The sequence below is a fragment of the Dromiciops gliroides genome, chromosome 1 (genome assembly GCF_019393635.1).
Source record: "Dromiciops gliroides isolate mDroGli1 chromosome 1, mDroGli1.pri, whole genome shotgun sequence".
NCBI lineage: Eukaryota > Metazoa > Chordata > Mammalia > Microbiotheria > Microbiotheriidae > Dromiciops > Dromiciops gliroides.
Genome location: NC_057861.1, coordinates 536,850,348 through 536,876,052, shown reverse-complemented (window position 1 = coordinate 536,876,052; position 25,705 = coordinate 536,850,348). Strand labels below are relative to the sequence as shown.

At 42.4% G+C, this 25,705-nt stretch overlaps 1 protein-coding gene across 1 annotated transcript in view; it reads right to left on the bottom strand.

Moving 5' to 3' along the window:
- Window positions 1–25,705, bottom strand: part of ADAP1 (ArfGAP with dual PH domains 1) — a 173,471-nt gene that overhangs the window by 7,120 nt on the left and 140,646 nt on the right. Inside the window, exons 5-8 of the mRNA XM_043986858.1 lie at window positions 25,189–25,301; window positions 19,853–19,999; window positions 9,974–10,057; window positions 184–246 (exon numbers count right to left, since the gene is read on the bottom strand). Of these exons, the coding sequence (XP_043842793.1) occupies window positions 184–246; window positions 9,974–10,057; window positions 19,853–19,999; window positions 25,189–25,301 (407 nt within the window). The remainder of the gene's footprint in view (window positions 1–183; window positions 247–9,973; window positions 10,058–19,852; window positions 20,000–25,188; window positions 25,302–25,705) is intronic.

Sequence of the window (25,705 nt, the reverse complement as noted above, 5' to 3'; positions counted from 1 at the left end):
AGAAGTTAAATGACTTGCTCAAGGTGTCAGAGATTAGATATGAATTCAGGTCTTCCTTTTCTCCAGGTCTAGTACTGTGCCACCTGGCTGCCTCTAATCTTGCCATCACATTTACCCCAGCAAAAAACAATGAAAGGTTCTGATTGTCCTTTGAGGTAGAAAAGAGTTAGCAGTGTATCCCACCTTTGGTCCTGTTTTCTCCATGTAGCCTTCCTTCAGGTAGTTTCTGGACAGCTTTGGCACGAGCTGGCCAACAGAATAAAGCAGAGAACACAATGTCAGGTAGACCCAAGAGACAGACCCACCTAACTTTTGGCTTCCCTCCTGCCAATCTCCCTACTAACGCTGGGAGGGCTGGGCTCCATGAGTCCCTTCACATCTCCTGACTCATGTGTGTGTGTGTGTGTGTGTGTGTGTGTGTGTGTGTGTGTGTGTTGCTATTAGAGTCTTGGGAGGTAGGGTTGAGTTTTTTTTTGGGGGGGTGAAGGGAATGGGGAAGAGTGACAAATGAGGGGAAGGGTTGTTTTTTTAAAGATATGAACTGGCCTTTTCTTTTTCAGAAACCACTTGGGTTTCTATCTTGCAGGTCAAATGGCACAAGATTGAGTTACTGGTTTAGTGGCAGCAGGATTCAAAGATCACAATGGTTCCCCTAGGTGGTGGTACATGAAAGAGGATGGCTTTCAGAAGCCACTTGGTGGCAGGACTTGGGGGAGGAGGGGGGCCCAAGGAAGCCTGGCCAGAGGGGAGCTACAGAGCTAGGCCGGGGATCGTAACCTGGGTCCCAAGAGGTCTGTGGAAAGATTTCCAGGGATCCATGAACTTGGATGGGAAATAAAATAATCTTTATTTTCACCAACCTCCAGCTGAAATCCAGCATTTCCTTAAATTATGGATGCAGGCAACAAACCACAGTTTTAGCAGTACCTGTGACTTTGTCACCAATAGAAATGAAAGATATTTTCGTAGCATATTACAATTGTGGCAGGTAACTTGAAATAGTGTTTCTGGTTATCACTACTTTGAAATTACTCTCGTGATACCTGCAGCAACTATGTGGTTGAACTCTTCCTGTCTACACATTGTAGCTCTGTATGATTAGTTTCCTTGGTAATACTTTGTATTTTATTTTATGCATTTCAAAACTTCATTCTGAGAAGGGGTCTGTAGACTTCACCAGTCTGTCCATGGCATAAAAAAGGGAAAGAATTCCTAATTTTCCTCTTTGTAAATATAAGCAAAAGCTTCTAGAATTATTTGAAACCTTTGCTATGGAGGCTGCGGTCACTGAGAGAGAACACTGAAAGACAAGTGGTCTCCAGGTCTCTTAGCAGCAGTTCAAGTGAGCAGGCTCACCTTGTGGGAGGCCAGCCTTTTGTGGCAGCATTTCCTTATTCTCACAGTTATCTGATCCTAACAAAATGGCTTTCTAAGCATCTTAGATTTCTCAGTGTCCCTAAGGGGGAGCAGGAAAACAGAGACCGTTGGCTCCTCTAGAGCGAATGCCTTCCCCTTTCAGATTGCCTTCCATCTACTCCATCTACTCCATATTTATCTTGCATACACCTAGTTATTTATAGGTTCTCTGCCCCATTAGAGTGTAACCTCCTTGAGGGAAGGGACTGTTTTCATCTTTTTCTGCATCCCTAGTAGCATGATGGCTTAAGGATTGGAAGGCAGTGGTCCAAGTGATGAACATTTCTGGATGTCTCAGGCAAAGAAAGGAAATTTAAGCCTATGGCATGAAAGCTGTAGCCAAAATAATTATTACTTAGTAACCAAATGTGGAGCTTGGTGACCACTGGCAAGAGGAATAGTGTCTACTGCTAAACTCTTGGGTTTTCATCAGCCTGTTTGAGTAATGATGTAATCTGATCTGCTCGCTTTCTCTTCTGATTTTTACTTCAATTTTTGTTCCCCTCAATCCAGCCAATTTCTTTTCTTCTTGCTTTTGAACCTTCTCCTCATTTCTTTAGCCTCATGTAAAAAAATGTGGATAAAGTGGCCTGATTTTCCTTTCTTTTTTCTTTCTTTCTTTTTCTTTTCTCTCTCTGTTTCTGTCTTTCTCTCTCTGTGTCTCTGTCTCTGTCTCTGTCTCTCTCTGAATTTGTTTCATGGAAAAAATTTTCTCATTTTAGGGCAGCTGTCTACTTCCTGCAGGACTCTGCCATTATTCAATTCAATAAGTATTTACTGAATGCCTGATACATGTCAGGCACCATATTAGGTTGTTGTGCCCTGAGATTGGGGCTGGATCTGTGATTTCATTGGGATAGGGAACTCCCCTATGATGGAACTAGGGGAAGGAGGACAGGGACAAGGGGTACAAAGACAAAAATCAAAGTCCCAGCTGTCAAGGAACTATATCTTGGGGGGGGGGCGGGGAGCAACACGTATAAGTAAATACAAAGTATTCGTAGCACTGTGTACAATTGCGGAGGGCGGGGATCAGGAAAAGAGGTGGCATCTGAGCTGTACTTTTGAGAAGATTTGGGGATTCTACATTCTTCCAGTCTTGTGGTTGGTCCCTCTGCTTCAAGCCTCTTCCCCACTTTAATCCATCCTCCCCTCAGCTGACAGAATGATTTTCCCAATAGGCTCCCTACTGACTCCAGAGGATCATAAATCCTCTATTTGGCATTTAAAACCTTTTATACCCTGACCCCTTCGAAGCTTAAATGCTTCGTGACTGACTACAATACAGAGGTGAGGAGGGAAGGTATTCTAGATATAGGAAACAGCCTGTACAAAAGTATGGAGATGGAATGTTCTATAAGTTTCTTGATCACTTATGGGAAGTGCACTCTGTCTCTGTCTCTGTCTCTATCTCTCTCTGTATCTATCTCTCTTGCTGTCTTTGTCTCTCTCTCTCTGTCTCTCTTTTTGTCTCTGTGTCTGTGTCTGTGTCTGTATCTCTGTCTCTGTCTCTGTCTCTCTCTCCCCCATCCCCCTTTTGGAGACAAGCACATGTTCCCAATTTTCCTTCTTATCACTCACTGTTTGTTTCCTTTGGTAACTCCTCATTTCCACCCCCAGTCCCTGTTCCTTAAGGCAGATGGTCTGTCCTTTCCTTTCTCCTTTTCTCCCACTACACTCACTTGGGAATCTCATTTTCTTCTATGACTTCAACAACCATCTCTTTGTAGACTTCGTTCTTGAGCCAAGCCCAGACCATCCTGTCTAGCCACTGACAGGGCTATCCCACACATATATGTCTTACTGGTTCCTCAAACTCAACATGAAAACTGAGATTCTCTTTCCTCCCAAACCTATTTCTCCTTATGACTTCACTATGTCTATTTCCCAGATGTTCTCTTAGGTTCAAAACCTTTTGTTATCTTTGACTCTTTAACCTCCCTTCCTGTCATTTTCTCCTATTTTCTCCATTCTACTCCCAAAATCACCTCCTGAATTGGCCCCCCCCCTCCTCTCTATTTCCGCTGTTACTATCCTAGGGTAATGAGGTTGGTCAGGGGAATCACCAATCAATTTTGGGAGCTTCCAAACTAATTTCATAAGCTTTTAGAATAAGCCTTTGTTTGAAAGCTAAGGGGCAAACCCCTTGTTGTGGAGGGTAGTGTGATGAAATAATGAGATTTAGCAGATACTCAAAGACCCACCTGGAGATTAATCTAGACTGATTGAATCAAGTGAGAGTGATTAACTGCTGATTAGCCTACTTCAAGTTAACTGGATTGTAATTACACCTTGAGAACACCTTCAGAACCAATGGATTTGGATGATGCCAACCAATCACCTTGAAGCAGTGTATAAGGACCGCCTCTGTTCCAGACCTATAAAAAGCTTCCACAATCAGTTTGGTGGAGAGAGTTCGTGATTGAAGCAGGCTTGTGGTAGAGGATCGAGGATCTAGGCTAAATAGGCTTTTTTCTTAACTTTCTGAACTCTATGGGAATATCTGTATGTTTTAATAAATGTTTAATGCCCAAGGACTGGTGCTAAAGCTTCTAATTTAAGGTGACCACAATTTAGATTTTAAACACCACAGTAGGGACATTTGCACTGCTGCCATGTCTGAGGATACAGACAACGTCTGTTTATTTTTCAGTGATCTAGGATACCTCCAAGATGGATTAGCTGACAGACTCAAGAGGATGGATGGCGGTCACAGTCTCTTTCCAGGGTCTATAAAATTGGGTGGACAGATTACAGCTATTTAGGGCAGAGCAGAGCCAATTTGTTTTCTGAGGGGCAGGTGGGGCTGGGGGGATAGGGAGGATACATCCTCATGGTCTTGTCCTGAGCTACTCACCCTGCCCCCAAAGACCTGGTAATGGCTGTGTTAGGGCCAAAGCACATGGGAGATGCATCAATATGCTCATCCAGCCAAAGGAGAGATCCTGAGAATGGCCTTTTCCCAGCCCAAGAGAGAGCAGCAACTAAGGAATCGACCTATTTCCTGAAGAAGCAAGTGTGTGTTCATCCATGTGGCTCATGAGGGTGGTTTATGGGTAATCTTCATGAGCTTCTATCTCCTATGTAGGGGAAGAAGGATTTAAAAATTCCTGGGCAGTGTAATTCCTAGTAAGAATCTAGGAAACACCAGCCTCAAGAATTGCTTTATTGGTGACCCCAAGTTCAAAAGTCAGGGTGCTGGATGTTCTAGAGAAATGAGGTGGTTTCAGGCATACCACATGCATTCTGGCCCTCAGTTTCCACAATTATAAAATGAAGGGTTTGTGGAGTCATAGAATGATAGCCTTAAAAAGACCTTAGAGGCCATCTAGTTCAATTCTCTGACCATCCTCCCCCCAATTCAGGAACTTTTTCTATGGGAGGAGTTTTTAACCTTGGGTCCATGGGCCCCTAAGGGCTTCTCAAACAGATTTCAATGGGGCCACATAATTCCTGAACAGAATCCTACCTTGGAGAAAGGAGGGCCCCTGCAGCTGAAGGATGGAAGCCTCATCATAAAAAAAGTTTAATTTCTTCTAGTCCTTAAGAGGTCAACTTAAATGCTACCGGTCCCATGAGTTGGGGAGCAAGAGAGCTGGACTTTATATATGTGTGTGTGTGTGTATTTGTGCATATATTATAAATCTATTGTATATAATATAAAATCACATGTATGTATCCCACACATATATGTACACACACACAAAGGGGTATATATATACAATACACACATGTGTATGCACATGTATACACACATGTATATATGTATAGGTACACATATAAACATATGGGCTCCTGTCTTTTGTCTTCCTCATTTTCTGTGAGTTGAAATATAGGTTGGGTCATGCTTGATACCCATATTGTTACCTTGTCTACTGGTAAGGGAGCAAGGGACCTTGTTACCAACCTTTGGGGACATGTAGACACAAGCTAGACCTAATCTATACCTGCAGATTGTCCTGGTTTTGTTCCAGGTAATGAGAAAATATGACCTTCTTGGGTCAGCACAGAAGCTTTGGGGCTCTCATTACCATTACCTTTGGCTACTCTAAGGGGCTTCTAAATGGTCTTCCTGTCTTCCCTCTTCTCCCTCCAGTCCAACTCTCAGACTAATGCCTGAAAATTTGTTTTTAAACCCCTCATCTTCTCAAAAATATTTAGTGGCTACCCATCATCTATTAAAATTCAGTTTTCTTTGTCTGGCATTCAGGCTTCTCCCAAGTCTGGCTCCTTTACAATTCTTTCCAGTCTTATTTCATATTAACTCCCTTCTAGATAATCTAGGCTAAGAACATGCCTTCTCCATTTCCTTGTTCTGCTCACATTGTGCCTTGTGTCTGGAATGTCCTCTGTCACCTTCATGGTTTGGTTTTTTTTTGTTGTTGTTGGTGGGGCAATTGGGGTTAAGTGACTTGCCCAGGGTCACATAGCTAGTAAGTGTCAAGTGTCTGAGGCCGGATTTGAACTCAGGTCCTCCTGAATCCAGGGCTGTTGCTTTATCTACTGTGCCACCTGGCTGCTCCCCACCTTCATGTTTTGCTTTGTTTGTTTGTTTTTTGTGGTGCAATGGGGTTTAAGTGACTTGCCCAGGGTCACATAGCTAGTAAGTATCAAGTGTCTGAGGCTGGATTTGAACTCAGGTACTCCTGAATCTAGAGCCGGTGCTTTATCCACTGCACCACCTAGCTGCCCTTCATGTTTTTTAAGGCTAAATTTCTTCTTATAAACAGAAAACACCTTTGAAAGTCTGAGAACTGTAACTGATGCAATGATAAACCATGATTCCAGATGACCAAAGAAGAAGTATGCTGCTCACTTCTAGACCTTGAGGGGTGGTCTCAACCCACAGAATTTTTGGACATGGGACTATGCTTATTTATTACAAGGGCTTGTCTTTCTTCCTTTCTTTGTTTCTTTCTTTGTTTCTTTCTCTCTCTCTCTCTCTTATTCAATAGGGGGAAGAGAGGTAAGAAGGAGAGAAAATCAGTGCTTATTAATTTAAAATAATAAAAATTTTAAATTTAATTTCTTCTAGCCCTTATGAGCCACCTCTTCCATGAAGTCTTCCCTATTTTCTCCATTTAGGAACAACCTTCCTTAGACCTCATACAGCATTTTGTTTTACATCTGTTTAGTGGCTCATACCCTTCATAAGGCATTATTACATAATATAGTTATTTATATTTCTATGCCTTGGGGCAGCTAGGTAGTGTAGTAGATAGAGTGCCAGCCCTGAAGTCATGAGAACCTGAGTTCAAATCTAGCCTCAGATACTTACTAAGCTGTGTGACCCTGGGCAAGTCACTTAACCCTGTTTGCCTCAGTTCTATGGCTTATCTCTGTAAGCTCTTGAGGGCAACCTCTTACCTAAACTTTTTCCCCTAGGTCCTGGTACAGTGTATTTATTTACCCAGGAGGTATTAAAAATATTTAATTAAATTAGATTACTGGGGATAACTACAGGCCTAGCCAGGGGGAGTCTGTTTCTCTGATACACTGTTAACTTTAAAGAACACTCTTGCCGCCTGGTCCCACAACTGTACTTGTAATTGCCTCACTTCCTCAGCTGGTCTTAAGTGAGTTATTTTTTAAAAAATCCATTTCAGCCAGAAATGGTAGCTAGGTATGGTGGGGGACTTGTTTGTTTTGTTTGTTTGTTTGTTTGTTTTCTTTTTGCAGGGCAATGAGGGTTAAGTGACTTGCCCAGGGTCACACAGCTAATAAGTGTCAAGTGTCTGAGGCTGGATTTGAACTCAGGTCCTCCTGAATCCAGGGCTGGTGTTTTATCCACTGTGCCACCTAGCTGCCCCCTATGGTGGGAGATTTGTACAAGTCTTCTGCAGAAGACTAAAATAAGCTTGTTAGTGAAGTGAACTCTGAAGAAACCAGAGTGGGGCTTTTCCAGGGGGTGGGGTGGAGATGGAGACCAGTTGTTGAGTGGATGAGCTTTTAAATACTATGTCTCTGTGACAAATGAGTCTAACTGGAACTGGCAGGACAGATGGAAGGAAAGAAAAAAAAAAGTCTTTAAGTTGCATACCCAAGTGAGATTTGTTAATCCATCTTTTCCTCATGAAACAATGGGACACTCCTTAATTTTCTTTTATAGTGCTAGAGAAAGTCATTCTGGGATATGCAGACAGATATCCCTCAAGACCTGTCCCTAATCTACTGGCTGGGGTGGTGTATCAAGGAGAATTAAGTAGAAGTGCTTAAATTAGGATCCTTAAAAGGGCAAGACAAGCCAGTTGGGTAAATTAAGTTATTCCCAATGGTTTTTGAAAATATTTGACCTCCCTGATAATCCACCAGATAGTAGTGAAAATAATTTTGAGTTACCAACTCACATACTTCAAATTGGGAACAAAACATCTAAAAGCAATGAAATACAATGCTGGTGAGCCTGTGAAGAAACAGGTACATTCATTCACTACTGGTAGAAAAAGAAAAAGGACCTATTTGTACAAAAATATTTATGTCAGCTCTTTTTGTGATGGCAAAGAACTAGAAATTGAGGGGATGCCCATCAACTGGGGAATCACTGAACAAGTTGTGACATATGCTTGTTGATGGAATACCATTGTGCTATGAGAAATGATATGGGGGATGGTTTCAGAAAAAAATATGGGAAAGCCTATATGAACTTATGCAAAGTAAAGAGAGAAGAACTGGGAGATTATTGTACACAGTAAAAGCAATATTATAATGATGATCATCTATGAAAATTGATATTCTTATCAATACAATGATCCATGACAGCTCCAAAGAATTCATGATGAAAAAATGCTATTCACTTACAGAGGGAGAACTGAAGTATAATTTTTTTTCACTATATTTTCTTGCCTTTAAATAAAATGACTGCTAGTTGGTACAGTGGATAGAGTGCCAGGTCTGGAGTAAAGAAGACTTAAATCTGAGTTAAGAGTTCAAATCTGGCCTCAGATACTTACTAGTTGTGTGACCCTGGGCAAGTCACTTCACCCTGTTTGCCTCTGTTTCCTCATCTGTAAAGTGAGCTAGAAAAGGCAATGGAAAACCACTCCAGTATCTTTGCCAAGAAAACCCCAAATTGGTTCATGGAGAGTCAGACACAACTGAAATGACTGAACAACAAACAATGACTAATGTGGAAACACGTTTTTGTATGATTTAACATGTATAATTGATATCATATTGTTTGCCTTCTCACTGGGTGGGGAAGGCGGTGGGTGGGAGGGAGAGAATTTGGAACTCAAAATTTTAAAAGAAAAGAATGTTAAAAATAAATAATAAATTGATTTTGTAAAAAAGAGTAAGTTGGCACTATATAGTAAAAATTACAAAAATAACCTATTACAAAATAATTCCACAGTTGGGTATATGCTTTGAAAAGGGGTTTTCTTTTTTTGGAAAAAGGAACTATCTGTTCAAAGATTTTCACAGCACCCTTATGTATGATTGAAAGAAACTGGAAAAATTTAGTGTCTAACAACAGGGGAATGGTTAAATAAATCATGGTGCTTTAACATAATGGAATATTATAATGCAATTAAGATGAGGAAATACAAAGAAATCTGGAAAGACCTTTACAAAATAATGCAATGTGAAAAAAAGCGGAACTCGAAGAATGGAATATCTACATGATCAAAGAAGAAGAGGAATTAGGGACGAACAGACAGAATTCTGACAGGGACATGAGGGAGGGAAGAAGTGAAAGTATAATGACATTTTATGTGAGAGAATTAATTTAAGAGTCATCAAGTTGGGGGCAGCTAGGTGGCGAAGTGGATAGAACACCGGCCCTGGATTCAGGAGGACCTGAGTTCAAATCCGGTCTCAGACACTTGACACTTACTAGCTGTGTGACCTTGGGCAAGTCACTTAACCCTCATTGTCCTGCCCCCCCCCCAAAAAAGAGTCATTAAGCAAGTTTAATTGTTTGGAATAATGTTCTATATTAAGTTTTTCATGAAACTTTTGTTTTGTTTTGTTTTGTTTTGGGGGGGGGGGTGAGGCAATTGGGGTTAAGTGACTTGCCCAGAGTCACACAGCTAGTAAGTGTCAAGTGTCTGAGGCTGAATTTGAACTCAGGTCCTCCTGACTCCAGGGCCAGTGCTTTATCCACTGTGCCACCTAGCTGCCCCTGATGAAACTTTTAAAAAAGATTATTTCTATTAATAAACACTGACAAGATGGAACCAACTCTTGGGTCAAGAAAGGATATCTCAATTCATCCACTTTAGCCATGTCTGAGCTAGCTAGCTAGCTATTGAGCAAGGACAGAAGGGTTCACACAATTTTACGTGCCCTTTTGGCAGTTGGGGTTGGAGGGAAGGGAAGGTGATAAAAGGGGGTAGAACTGATGGGAAAATGGGAGCAGCTAGGTAAGTCAGTGGATAGAGCGCTGGGCCTGGAGTCAAGAGTCATCTTCCTGATTTCAAATCTGGCCTCAGTCACTTACTAGTTGCGTGACCCTGGCCAAGTCACAACCCTATTTGGCTCAGTTGGAGAATGGTAGGACCACATCACTCACCAGAGCCACTAAGGTGCTACTTTAGCAAAACATGAATCAACTCACATCAATATCGCTTGCCCCAGGGAATGCCACTTGTAAGTAATGAAATCGGGCTGCCCGGATAGCATTGAACCAATCCACAATTTCCTGAGGAGAAGAAAAGAAACCAGGTTAATAAAACAAACATTGTCAGGAGACTATCCCTGAGAAACTAGATTTGCTTCTTCCATCCAGGGCACCAGTCAGAACTGTGGACAGAGGAAAGGAAGGCATGGGTCAAGTGAGAATATGTTTACTGGAATTAATAATAAGCAAAATACTCCAAACTGGGAAGGTAATCCCACTTCCAGGGGCTGAATGCTGGCTTCTCTTCCCTTCCTTACAGACGTTTTCCAAGGAGCTTTGTCTCTAAAGAGGAGCTGATTGCAATCCTTTGGAGTAATTATCCTATAAAGGAGTCTGAGGAACTGAAGTCTCTGAAATCATTCCATATTATCTTGAACATTTGTGAAGCGTGTCACATTGGCAAAATGCTATTTCCAAGTGACTCCTCTTAAACACATTTCCATAACACTTTCCCTCCTCCCCTACCTCCACCCAGGTACTCTTTTAGGTCCCCTCATCATCCATGAGTACTTCTGGGACTAACTCCAGACCATTGGAGCCTCTCATGTCATGTGTTGTTATCTAGTCATTTTCTACTTATTTATTTATTTCTTTTTTAGTGAGGCAATTGGGGTTAAGTGACTTGCCCAGGGTCACACAGCTAGTAAGTGTTAAGTGTCTGAGGCTGGATTTGAACTCAGGTCCTCCTGACTCCAGGGCCAGTGCTCTATCCACTGCGCCACCCAGCTGCCCCTATCTAGTCATTTTCAGTCATGCTGACTCTCTGTGATCCCATTCTGGGGTTTTCTTAGCAAAGGTACTGGAGCGATTTGCCATTTCCTTCTCCAGCTCATTCTACAGATGAAGAAACTGAGACAGACAAGGTTAAGGGACCTGACCATGGTCACACAGCTATTAAGTGTCTGAGGCCAGATTTGAACTCAGGAAGAGGAGTTTTCCTGATTCCAAGCCCAGTGCTCTATCCACTGTGCCACCTATCTGTTTATAACACACAATGCCATATTTGATGGCCTCAGTCACTTGTTTAAAGTAACAGGCAGCTAGGCAGTTGTGTTGGACTTGGAGCTGGGAAGACCTGAAATCAAATTCTGTATTAGATACCTGCTAGCTATGTGACCCTGAGCAGATCACTCAACCATTTTATGCTTCAGTTTCCTCATTTGTAAAATGGGGGTATTAAAGATACCCACCTTGCAAGGTTGTTTTTTAAGGCTCAAATGAGGTAACATATAAAGTATTTGTAAACATTAACGAGCAATATAAACACCAGTTATTATTATTAAAAGAGGCAGCATGGCATAGTAGAGGGTACAGATCTGGTTTCAGAGCCAAGAAGGTTTAGGTTCAAGTCTTACTTCCAACACATACTGGTTGTGTGACCCTGGGCAAATAATTTCAAATTTCAGTGTGCTAGGCAAGTCTCTAAAACCCTAAGTTGTAGAGATGGTGCTAACCTTCATTGATGAAGAGAGTTTCTTCTTCTGGGAATTACATTTGTATCTGATTGCCTCCTCCCCCAATCTGCCCTCCCTCCTTTCACCCCTCCCTTCTTATCCCCTTCCCCTCCTACTTTCCTGAAGGGTTAGATAGATTACTCCACCCAACTGAGTGTGTATGTTATCCCCTCCTTGAGCCAACTCTGATGATCACTGCCCTGCTCCTCCCCCCACTCCATAAGCCCTTTCCTGTTTCTTTCATGTGGAATTTCACCCCATTCTACCTCTCCCCTTTCTTCTCCCCCAGTGCAATCCTCTCACCCTTTAATTTTACCCTAAATATGTCATCATAGGGCAGCTAGGTGACACAGTGGACAAAGCAGCCACCCTGGACCCTCTTCTGGGAATTCTATATCCCAATGAAATCTCACATGTAGTCACTATCACAATCCCTTATAATAACAACAATAGCTAGCATTTCTATAGAACTTTGGGGTAGGTAGGTGGTACATGCAGCAACTAGAGTGCGAGGTCTGGAGTCAAAAAGATCTAAATTCAAATTCTGCCTCAAGACACTTACTTTTGTGACCCTGGGCAAGTCACTTTATCATTTGCCTAAGTTTCCTCATATATAAAATGAGCTGAAGGAAGGAAATGGCAAACCACTCTAGTATCTTTGCCAAGAAAGCCCCCAAAGGGGTCACAAAGAATCAGACATGACTGAAAACGACTGAATAACATGGAGAGCATGAAGCTTTCCAAAGCACTTTATAAATATTATCTCATTTGATCTTCACAACAACCCTGTGAAGTAAGTGCTATAAATTATTATCCTCATTTTCACAGATGAGGAAACTGAGGCTGATAGAGGTTAAGTGACTTGTCCAGGATCACACAGCTAGTAAGTATCTGAGGAAGGATTTGAACTCAGGTATTCCTGACTCCAAGTCCAGTGATTTATCCACTCTGCCATCTAGCTGCCTCACCAATAGCATGATAGCACCATTCACAGAATATTGTTCTAAATAAGTTATTGGAAACTGGGTCAAAAACCAGTTTTGGTTCTGTGTGGTTCTTTTTGTTTTTAGAAAGAGCCCTGAATTTGGAATCAAGGAACCTGGGTTTGAATCTTGATCTCTTTTTTTAAAATTACATTTTCTTTTTTATTATGAGCTTCATCATTAACCAACAAATATTTCAGGCGCAAATAAGAACACAAAGAGGCTTGTGTTGGGAACTATAAACTCTTGCTAGACAGAACTTGTTTCTTAAGAAATATATAACAAAAAAAAAAAGAAAAAGAAAAAAGAAAAAAAACCCCAAAACTTCATTAACAGGGGCAGGTAGGTGGCACAGTGGATAAAGCACCAGCCCTGGATTCAGGAGGACCTGAGTTCAAGTCTGGCCTCAGACACTTGATACTAGCTGTGTGACCCTGGACAAGTCACTTAACCCTCATTGCCCCCCCCAAATATATATATATACACACGCACGCACACACATGCACACACACACACACACACACACACACAACTATGGGTCAGCTAGGTGGCACAGTGGATAGTGTGCTGGGCCTGGAGCTGGGAAGACTCATCTTGATTTCAAATCTGGCCTCAGACACTTTCTAGCTGCATGACCCTGGGCAAGTCACTTAATCCTGTTTGCCTCTTTTTCTTCATCTATAAAATGATCTGAAATGGCAAACCACTCCAATATTTCTGCCAAGAAAGCCCCAAATGGGTCACAAAGAGTTGTACACAAGTGAAACCAATGATCAACAAATATATATATATATATATATATATATATATATATATATATATATATATACACATTACATACACACACATACATACATACATAATTTATATAATGTCCACCAAATACCAGGCATTATGCTAAGTGCTTTACAAATATCATCTCATTTGATCCTCACAGTAACCTTGAGAGATTGGGATTGTTATTATGCCAATTTTACACATGAGAAAACTGAAACAGAGGTTAAGTGACATACCCAGGATGACATAAGCTAGCAAATATCTGAAGCCACATTTGAATTTGGGTCCTGCTGACTCCAGACTTGGATCTATCCACTGAATCACCTAGCTGCCCCACATAACTGAATTTGTGTATTTGTAAATATCACATAAACACATATATGTTTAATCTTTCAAAGGGGACAGCTAGTTGGTATCAGCCCTAGAGTCAGGAGGACCTGAGTTCAAATTTGGTCTCACATACTTACTAGCTGTGTTATCCTGGGAAAGTTACTTAACTCTGCCTCAGTTTCCTCATCTATAAAATTAACTGGAAAAGAAAATGGCAAACAACCCCCATATCTTTGTCAAGAAAATGCCAAATGGGATCATGAAGAATCAGACATGAGTGAAAAACAACTGAACAACAACAAATCTTATACAGTAGTAACAAAACAGTCTAGCTCTACTTTTGTGTTTGTTTGTTTGTTTGGTTTTTTGCGGGGCAATGGGGGTTAAGTGACTTGCCCAGGGTCATACAGCTAGTAAGTGTCAAGTGTCTGAGGCCAGATTTGAACTCAGGTACTCCTGAATCCAGGGCCAATGCTTTATCCACTATGCTATCTAGACGCCCCCTAGCTCTACTTTTTATTTCCCTGGGGAGTGTAGTGGAAAGTAGGCTAGTTTCAAATGAACCACCTCTGTTACTTACTAAACTTGTGACCTAGGGCAGTCCAACCTGAGTTGGACTCAGTTTCCTCATTTCTAAAAGGAGGATAAGACCTACAATTACTATCTCTCATTTCTTGCAAAGATCAAATGAGGCGATGAATTTGCAATGCTGAGAAACCTCTGTGTAAAAATTTCAGAGTGAACTCAAGGTCTGGTGTAATATATCAGAGGCAACTGTAGGGCAGAGGAAATGTTACTGGGTTTGGAGTCAACAGGCTGCATTTGAATCCAATTCTGTCACTGTGTGACAGCTGTGTGAGGTTGGAGAAATCACTTAACTATTCTGTGTAAGTATCCTTGGTTGTAAAGTGGGGCCAATGCTGTCTGATATCTTTATTATCAAATGAGATAATATTTGTAAAGCATGGCTTTAGCAGAATACTTGGCAAACACTAGGTGCTTAATAAATACTTGTTGCCTTCCCTCTCCCCCACCGTCTATTTCACAGAGATGTTACAGAGAGGAAGTGAGATAATGAAAACAAAGTGATCTCTAAATATTGAAGTTTGAAATAAATGTCATTGATTCTTAGGATTATTATTATTACATAAAGAGTAAGAACAGGGATCTTAATCAGTCTCATGGATATCACATTACATGGAAACATGGAGAAAGATTCCCCATGAGGCACCATGGCTACAGTATCTCATGAGGGTTTCCATTGGAAACTTGGAAAGCTATTGTATTAACTCATGCATGAGTACCTCCCCCCACCCCAGTATCATTTCTGAAGACTGGAAATCACAAAGGGTGTTTGCACTTGGCAAAGTGTTCACACCTGGATATTCTGGCAAAGGCTGGGTGTGGTTATTCAGCAATGGCCACTCTTAGAAGCAGCAGTCTGGTAATGCTCATGGGACCACAAGCTGAGCTGTGCAGGGCTCAGGAGCCCATGAAGGCCTAGGGTGGCTTATTGTTGAGGGCAGCCAACGGACACAAGGAGGGCATTTAGAAAGGGAGCCGAGGAGAGATTGCTGGCTTAGCCAGTTCTCAGGAGCACCCCCAAAATCCAACCATCCTTTGTGACCTGCTCTGGTGGGCTCTGTGCCAATGAACTGAGCCCCAGCTGCTTTGCAGTCCTGCTAATTATTTAAGATAAATGGCTCCTCCTTTTAAAGCCTCTTCAGGCTTCTCCTTTCCTTCCTTCCTTCCTTCCTTCCTTCCTTCCTTCCTTCCTTCCTTCCTTCCTTCCTTCCTTCCTTCCTTCCTTCCTTCCTTCCTTCCTTCCTTCCTTCCTTCCTTCCTTCCTTCCTTCCTTCCTTCCTTCCTTCTTTCCTCCCTCCTTCCTTCCCCTTTCATCCTTCCTCATTCATTTCCTCCCTCCTTCCTTTCCTTCCTCCTTCTTTCTTTCCTTCCTTCTTTCTTTTTCCCCCCTTTCTTTCTTCCTTCCTCTCCGTCCCTCCCTCTCAATTAGACTATTTTTACGATGATCTTTCTTTCAATTGTTTGTGCAATCTCTGGGTTGCCTAGGTGGGGGAGGGGGGAGGGGAGGAAGTTTATTTATAAAATCCATTTTCTAGCAGCTGAGAGCTTCCACCCACGCTGCAGGGTTACTTCCAGCCATGCAGGAGAAGCTGTAACTGGCACACAGAATTAGGAATTTGTCGGGGTTTGAAGGGGAGCAGGATGGTGTGCAGTGGAGCTCAGCACCAGAATGAGGAGATAATTAATAATTAATTAGATAACATTTATCTAGTGCTTAAAGGTTTGCCAAGTGCTTAACATACATTATCTCATTAGATTTTGAGATGTGGATTCTAATCCTGGCTGGCTGTGCAATTAATCAACTATGTGGGCTCAAGTATCTCACATTCCTTTTGGCCCTCAGTTTCCACATTTGTAAAAGAAAGTGTTTGGAGGCCCCTTTGACGATCCCTTAGAGGTCTAGTTCAGCACTTCCTGTCCCCTCCCCATTACCCCAATCAAAGAATTCTCTCTAAGGCAGGTAGGGGTTCTTAACCCTGGGGTCCAAAGCATCCTTAAATTGATTTTGGGGGTCAGGCATGAATTTTTTAATAGGTTGATAATTGTATTTCACTATAATTAAGTTTCCTTTGTATTGTATTTTATGCATCTAAAGCCACTCTTCTGAGAAGGAGTTCATCCAGCCAAACAGGACCATGCCACAGAAATGGTGAGGAAGCCCTGCTAGAGGTGAGAAGTCCATGGTGTGGAATATTGTGTATATTTTCAGACTTTTTTGATGTGCTCATTCATTTTGCTGCTTCCCCCCTCTTTTCATCTCTTTTATATATATATATTTGTTATATGGGATGGTTCTGTGAGGGAGGTGGGAGAAAATTTAACAATGCCAAAATAAAAGATAGTAATAAAATTTTATTTTTTTTAAAGAGCACCCCCTGCTCCATAGTACATACCCCAAAAGAAAGTTCTCTAGTATCAGATGGAGTGCATCTAATAGTGGGGAGCTCACTACCCCAGGAGGTAGCCAGCTCTAATCTCCAGACTAGTAGCCTTTTCTGTTATCCACCTGCTTTAGTTGCAGAGGATCCTGGGTGGTTGGGGACCAGACTCTGTCTTTCTTAGACCTGAGCTCTTTGGCATAGAAGCTAAAGGTTGGAATGGGGAGCATTCCCTGTGCCCTATCTGGTATGAGCACAAATCAGGTAAGAAAAAAGAAACACTGTTGGGGGAAAGGGGCAAATTCCTGTTACCCTGAAGCCAACTTAACCTGTCTTCTTGAGTGGCCATATTTTTTCAGAAAGACTGGACCTGGGGTATGCAGGAGGCCCAGAATGAGTCAAGGATGAAGCCCCCTGGGTTGACATAATTTTCACCCCTCCCCAACTTGGATAATTTCAGATATCAAAGACCTATGGGGATGCCATGCCTTGTTAGGCTCTCCAGCCAACCATCACTGGGAGGCCTCCTGTTGAAATCAAACTGTAGACAATGATTTGCTTCAAGAATCTCACTGAACTGTTACTCTTCTCCTTGCAGGGGGCATGAGACACACACACACACACACACACACACACACAGAGGGAAGAAGGGAGGGAGATACAGAGAGAAACAGAGAGACAGAGAGAGCGAGAAACAGAGAGACAGTGAGAGATGGAGACAAAAAGGGAGGGAGGAAAGAAGAGGGAGGAGAGAGGGGAAAGAGAAAGAGAAAGAGAGAGAGAGAGAGAGAGAGAGAGAGAGAGAGAGAGAGAGAGAGAGAGAGAGAGAGAGAGAGAGAGAGAGAGAGAGAGAGATTGAGATTGAGATTTGTTTTTGGATGACTCTCAGCAGGGCTGACACTTTCCTATTGGACCCAGATAGAAATCCCAAAGAGGGAAAATGCCTTGGATGATGACTATCCCTTAAGCTAGTAGGCACAGTGGATAGACCACTGGACTTGGAATCACGAAGACCTGATTTTAAATCCTGACTTATACTAGCTGTGTGAGCTTGTTCTTTAAGAATCAGTTTCCCTGTCTGTAAAACAGGAAGATTAATAGTACTTAACTTCCCAGGTTTCTTGTGAGCATCAAATAGGATAATATCTATGAAGTGCTTAGCAAACTGTAAAATGCCCTATAAATGTTAGCTATTATAATTAGACATGATGCTATCTTATATGTCTTCCACAAAGCCCTCTTAGTCTAATCCCACCTGGCTCCAGTTTGGCCAATCCTTTGGCGCTTCCATACTTTCCCTAGGGGTCCACAGTATATTTATTTCACTCTTATGAGAAAAAGTGCCTACTTCTCTTCTTTGCAGAGGTGGGAGACCGTGGTTGTGGAACATTGCATACAATGTCAAACTCCGTTGATGTGTTGGCTAGTTTTGCTAAATTGCTTCCTTCATCCCCCTTTCCCACTTGCCTTTTATTCTATGTTACAGGGGGCTTGCCCAAGGAGTGGGGAAGGGATATTTTCAGAAATGAAGGTGATATAGAAAGAGACTGTGGTTCGGTTGTTCGGTCATGCCTAACTATCCATAGGGTTTTCTTAGGAAAGATACTGGAGTGGTTTGCCATTTCCTTCTCCAGTGAATTAAGGGGGAGAGAAGTTAAGTGACCTATCCAGTGTCACACAGCTAGTAAGTGTCTGAGGCTGTATTTGATAAGGTCTTCCTGACTCCAGGCCCAGTGCTCTCTCTATCCAATGAGACATCCAGTTTCTCTGAAGAGAAGAAAAAGAAGTTATCAATAAATAAAAAGTATTTACTTAATTTGACTCTTGGTTACATGTGTTATACCCTTGTAGTTTTTTCATATCTTTTCCATGTGACCAGAATGTCTTGCTCATTACATTATAAATCATTCAAGGGCCAGGTCCCATCCTATCTATTCCTTTTCTAACAATGTATTAAAGAATGTTAGGCTAGGAGAAGACCTTCCAAATAACTAGCCCAACCTCCTCATTTTAGAGATGAAGAATAAAGTCAGGTTTAGAACCTAGTACTCAGCTCAAGTTTTTTCCCACTATACTAGGTTTTCTCTATATTTTTAGCCTCCCTCCCTCCACTCCTCAGAGAACACAATGATGGGGGCTCTTCATTAATGCCAACAGAAAGGAACTCTTTTTAAAATTTCAGTCAGATGGCTAGGTGGTACAGTGGATAGGGTGACAGACCTGGAGTCAGGAAGACCTGAGTTCAAATCTAACCTCAGATATGTAGTTGTGTGACCCTGGGCAATTCTCTTCACTTCTCTCAACCTCGGTTTCCTTGTCTGAAAAATAGGGATAATAATAGCACATATTCAGGGTTGTAAGGATCAAATAACATAATATTTGTGAAGTGCTTTGTAAACCTAAGGTGCTAGCCATTAGTATTAACTCTTTGGTTAATTTCTATATTATTGCCTTTATCTTTATATACATATATACATACATACATATGTATCTTTATATCTTGCCCCATCGTCTTTTTTGTTGTTGTTGTTGTACTTCACTCTTAAAAGTGTCGATTTTTAAATTAAAAAAGATTTTTTTATGGGCAACAAGGGTTAAGTGACTTGCCCAGGGTCACACAGCTAGTAAGTGTCAAATGTTTGAGGCCGGCTTTGAACTCAGGTCCTCTAGGGGGCAGCTAGGTGGCACAGTGGATAAGGCACTGGCCCTGGATTCAGGAGAACCTCATTGCCCTGCAAAAAAGTTTAAAAAGTTAAAAGGTTAAAAAAAAAAAAAAGAATAGGTGAACTCAGATCCTCCTGAATCCAGGGTTGGTGCTTTATCCACTGTACCGCCTAGCTGCACTCAAAAATGTCAATCAATTTCTAAGAGAAGTAACGTAGATGGAAGATGTGCCCCATGGTATGTTACCACATGTCACAAATAGCCCCTCCCCTCCCCATGACTGTTCTCCTTCCCATCATCCAAATAATCTCATCTCGAGTCTATTTCCCTCACCACTGGCCCAGGAGTGCCAGCTGCCCCTAAGAATTCACCTTTCCCATCTCCTGAGGCATATTGTTCATGTAGGTTCAAGCCAGAGAGGAACTTTATGGAATGAGGTAATTTGTCTTACCCTTGATTGTTGGAAAACCCTATGGAGAAGTTACAACAGAAGCTGCTTGCCCTTCCTTCCATGAATGTTCAACTCCCAAGAGTGAGTTGGGAGTTTTTCCCCAAGTGAAAATCAAGTCACTCCAATTCAGGAGGAAGCCTTCATCCTGGCTGTGTCTGCTAGACTGAAACAGGAACCTATCCCATTGCCCTTACCTTGCCATCTTCATGATATACAAAAATATTCCTGGTGCTGTTATCCTTCAGGTAAGTGATCTGGAGGCCATGAGGATTCCCAATTTTGGCTGGCTGGAAGGTGGCATTTAAATGTTCAATCTTCATAATTGCTTTGGGCTCCTTTGCCTAGAAAACAAAATCAGATCTAGTTGGCCGCCAGGAGAAGGACCTCAGAGGACTATTCCAAGGGGTACAGTGCTTTTGGAAAAGGGTTCCTTGTTTAGAGGGTGACTCCCACCACCAAGGCTTCCTTTCCTGAAGCTTCCATGTACTCACTCTGCCCCCCATCCAACCCTAGCAATGCTGTCTCCAACTGAATCGTCATCTTCATGCAGAAGCCTCCTTCGAACCCAAGAAGAAAGGTGAGTTGGCAATCCCAAGTCACTGAGGGCAAGGCAAAGCCCTCCTTTGTGGGGTGAATCCTTTGGCCCTGGAGAGGAATACCAGAAATGGCCAGACAATGGAATACACCTGCTGCCTGCTCCCTGTCGAGCTAAAGGCCTATCATGCCCCCCTCCCTGGTGCCTGTTGTTGCTCATCCTGGAGTCTGTTCTCCTGCCCAGTGCTGAGTGATGCTGCCAAGTCCTTGGACTCCATATATCCCCAGGCGGCAGCTTGTCGAGATGTGCTGTGTCTGGCTGTCAGTGGAATCCCTGTAGCCAGTTCAACTCAGTCCACGGGGTGGCAAGCTCTTCTCATGTCTACCCAGGGACATGTCACTTAGCTTCTGTCAGTCCATGGGTCACTGAAGCACATTTTCCACTTGGGTGTGTGTGTGTGTTTTTTTTTTCTGTCTGTTTCCAGAATAATCTATCAGGCTGGCCATGGGGTTAAACTGATTTGCTCATAGTGATGGCTGGAAATACCAGACAGGCTCTCAATCTGGTGGCTTTCTGTTGCATAAACACAACCTCAGTGTGGGTAGAAGGAAGACTACAAGCCACCTGGAGCTTTCTTTTTCCTCACACCTGACTTCTACTGGGCTCCACCTACCCCTGCAAAAGCATCCGCCCCAGCCCCATTCATCTCTCGACCTCCTGAGGGTGAGGGCTCGCTAGCTCCTTTGGGATCAAGGCTGACAACTCTATAGCAAGTAGGAAATGTAGAAATTATGCAAATGCCAATAAGATTTATTTTTCCCTATCAGGATTTGGCACAGAATTCTGTAGAAAAAGCTCCTGTTTGCCATTGTCTTGGCAAGAGGTGTGGGACTATGGATGCAGAATGAGGCATTCATTGCCAGACACAGGCAAGGTGTTGGTCTTTTACATATATATACACATAGATACATATTTTTTTTGGAAGATTTTTTTTTTTTTGGCGGGGCAATGGGGGTTAAATGACTTGCCCAGGGTCACACAGCTAGTAAGTGTCAAGTGTCTGAGGCTGGATTTGAACTCAGGTACTCCTGAATCCAGGGTCGGTGTTTTATCCACTGTGCCACCTAACCGCCCTATATATATATATTTTTTGTCACAAGTGAGGATGTCAAGTTATAGGAAAGTAGAGTGAGGAACATCTTCAGTATAAATGTTTAAGAAAATATAAGGAAAAATTCTAAATAAAATATAAAAAAAGAAAATATAAGGAACATGAAGGGGAAAATTAAGAAAATAAGGAAACCCATAAGTGGAAGAATTAAGAATTTTGTGTACGGGTTAGATGAGATGGCTATTAAAGTTTCCTCCAACTCTCAGATTTTATAAATATGAAGTTATTTGGGATGTAAAAGGTGAATCTGAAAGCAAGAAAAGAATATGTATGTTATTTATGATGGGAGGGTTGGGGGAAGAAATGTCATATATATATATATATATATATATATATATATATATATTTTTTTTTTTTTTTGGTGAGGCAATTGGGGTTAAGTGACTTGCCCAGGGTCACACAGCTAGTGTCAAGTGTCTGAGGCTAGATTTGAACTCAGGTCTTCCTGAATCCAGGGCTGGTGCTCCATCCACTGTGCCACCTAGCTGCCCTCAAATATATTTTTAATAAACAAAACCTTTATATCCAATTGAATATAGCTATATTTTAGACTTCTATAAAAGTAAAAAGATGCTGTATTGAAAAGGAAAAAAAAACCAACCCTCATGTTTATATATCATTTGAGAGTTGATAAAGGCACTGTCCTTGCTAAAATTCCATGAAATATGCAGGTTGTCCAAGTCTTACTACTCCCCTTTTCAAGATGAGGGAACAAAGGCTGGAAGCAATGGGCAGGGGGGTGGCCCATGGTCTTACCCCTGGTAAGCAGAAGGGGCAAGGTTTGACTCCAGGCATCCGGATTCCACACCCAGACAAGGAGAAGGTGAACAGCCTCACCTCCTAAGGCATGAGGCGAACTTGCCATGAAATATGCCTGGCTGCTGTCCCTCTTCTGCTTTTCTCAGCATCTGCTCTTTCCCCAGACTTCTGCTGTTCATTAGTGTGACAGCTGCTGAGGTGGGGGAGGGGTGGAGCCGCCAGCACCCAAGATAAAAGATGATCTTAATTTGGGGGGAAAATTTTTTTTAAACTTTAAAAAGACCATTCTGTGAGAAACAACTAGGTTTAGCAGTGGCTAGAGCTCTGGACCTGGAGTCAGGAAGAAATGAGTTCAACTACAGCCTCAGTTAATTTACCAGCTGTGCAACTCTGCTTGCCTCAGTTTCCTCATCTTTAAAACAGACATAACAATGGCATCTACTTCCCAACGGTTATTGTGGGGATCAAATGAGATGATATTTGTAAAGCATTTTGCAAACATTATTCCAAAAAAATAAAATATCACTCAGGGATTAGTGCCACTCCTCCAAAATGATCTTATACTTATTTTGTATATACTTACAGGTATGTGTGTGTGTGTGTGTGTGTGTTGTCTCCCTTGACAGAATGTAGGCTTCTCAAGGACAGAGATGGATTAATTTCTGCTTGCGCATCTCCAGCAAACAGCAGATGCTCAATAAATGCTTGTTGCTTGAGTTATAGTGTTCCCTGAAACTAACAACTACTCCAAAGCCCTTTATAGATTATTGTTGTCACGTCTGACTCTTTGTAACCCCCATGTACCACAATGTACATGGAGTTTCCTTGTCAAAGATACTAGAGGAGGTTGCCATTTATTTCTCTGGTTTATTAAGGCAAACAGAGGGGCGGCTAGGTGGCGCAGTGGATAGAGCACTAGTCCTGGAGTCAGGAGGACCTGAGTTCGAATCTGGCCTCAGACACTTAACACTTCCTAGCTGTGTGACCCTGGGCAAGTCACTTAACCCCAATTGCCTCACTAAAAAAAAAAAAAAAGATTCCATGAACTTATTAAGGCAAACAGTGGTTAAGTGACTCATCCAGAGATACACAGCTAGTGTCCGTCTGAGGCCAAATTTGAACTCAGGTCTTCCTGACTCCAGGAGCAATCTAGGTGGCTCAATGGATAGAGTACCAGGCCTGCAGTCAGGAAGACTCATTTTCTTGCATTCAAATCTGGCCTCAGACACCTTCTAGCTGTATGACCCTGGGCAAGTCACTTATTCTTGTTTGCCTCAGTTTCCTCATCTGTAAAATGAGCTGGAGAAGAAATAACAAACCACGTCAGTACCTTTGCCAAGAAAACCCCAAATGGGGTCATGAAGAATCAAACACAACCCAAAAAACAACTGAACAACTATAATAACAGAGCTCTATTCTAGAAAAGAGATAAACTTAAGTCTTGATGTTAAGGAAAAGTTTCCTTAGCAAAGAGAACTACCCTAGATTGGGATGGACCACCTCCACAGGTGGTGAGCTCCCTTTCATTGGATGTATTCAAGTACCAGCAGTTTGTCAGACATATTGGAGAATGGATTCAGCCCATTGGATGAAGTGTCTGGAGCATAATGACAAGTGTAAGTGGGCCTGGGAATAGACAGTTTGGGGAGGGCTGAGGGAATTTCTGAGTCTTCTGGTTCAACCCCCATAGTTTATAAATGAGACAACTGAAGATAAGAGTTAAAGGAGAGAGAGAAGCAAAGCCAGGATTCGGGCCCACACCAGTGCCAGAGCCACTTCTTCCACAGTCCCAAAGTGCTCCTTGGCCACAGTGACCATCAATAGATATCTGATGTGTGCCCACAGGGGCCACTGAGAGAAAAACAAGACGTGTGAGATAGTGTGTGAGTCAGAGAGCCTGGGTGCCAGCGTGTGGCATACCTGGGTATGGAACACTCACAGATTTAGTGTTGAAAGGGGCCTTATTGGTTATCATATCCAACACCCTGTAATGATTGGAATGACGCCACCTGCTGGAGACTCACTGTAGAAAAACTCCGCCATGAGAAGGCCTCTGAAGGCAAGCCATGCGGTCAAGGTCTTTGGCGCCAGGAAGTTATGTTTGCTCATGGGTACTGTCTATCAAGGCTACCAACCAATCAACTTGAGGAGCTTCCCATTTCTGGGAGGAGAACACGAAGTAGGAAGCAGATGGAAGGGTTCTGGTGGAAGGGTTCTGTCTCTTTTGGTTCCTGACCTCGCCAAGGTGGGTCGGATGATGGGGTCTCTTAGAAATAGTTAGATTTTTACCTTTCTCTCTGATCCTAATGCTCTTTAATAAATACTTAAACACTTAAATACCCTTGCTAAAGCTTATAATTTATTGGTGACCACTCATTAGATTTTAGATAGTATAGCTAGAATTTTAGCCCCTTCCAACCCTCATTTTACAGTTGAGGAAACTGAGGCCCACAGAAGTTATGTGATTTGCCCCGGTTAGCCTGACGTTTGTTTCCCAAACTTCCATCTTGAAGGACTTTTAGACAGAACAAGAGTAGAACAGGAGAAAGGATACTGAATTTCAAGTCAGAGGATCAGGGTTCAAACCCTGGCCCTGCCACTTAGTGCCTATGTGACCTTTGGCAAGTCATCTCTCTGGGCTTCAGTTCCTTTATCTATAAAAAAAATGAGGGGATAGGGCTCAATGACCTCTAACATCCCTTCAAAATCCGAATCTATGAACTGTGAACCCAAGAACTTGGACTCCTGGGAATTTTGATATTCTTTACACCACCACCAGGTCAAGAAGAGAAGCTTCAGCATTGTCTTTTTCCTCTGGACAGCGGCTTAGGCTGGGGGAAAGAGGGGAGGCCTTCAATTTTAAATTGTTTGTTCCTGCTAAAGTGTTTGAGAGGAACGTGGGACCAGAGGAGACCTAGCCTACCCTTTGCTTTGAAAAAGGAGGACGGCTTTGTCACAGGTAGAGAATGGACACTCTTTACTGCTTCCCAGAATGAGTGGTTCACAGCAACAAAGTATCCTTGCCCAACTCCCAAGACCCTGATCCCCATCCATCCTAGGCTTACATCATTTTTGTTGAAATACTTCAGCGCCCCTTCTCGTTCGGTCAGTACAAACTTCCGGCTTAAGAACTGCCCGTTGTCCCGACCTCGCTTCCAAAGAAATCCTTCTCGGTATCCTACAGGAGGAAGGAGGAAATCACAGATGGACACACACACACACACACACAGAGTTGGTTAAAACTAAGTACTCCTCACCAAAAATCCAACCTATTTAAGACCCCAGATGGCCCAAAGGGTCAGTGACAGGTGGGGACGGGAGGGTAGAGATGCTGATAACTCCAGCCAACATTTTTATAGTGCTGTTGTTGTTGAGTGGTTTTTCAGTCATGTCCAACTCTTCATTTGGGGTCTTCTTGGCAAAGATACTGGAGTGGTTTGCCATTTCCTTCTCCAGCTCATTTAACAGATGAGGAAACTCAGGCAAACAAGAATAAGTGACTTGCCCAGGGTCACACAGCTAGTAGGTGTCTGAGGCTGGATTTGAACTCAGGAAGATGAGATTTCCTGACTATAGGCCTTC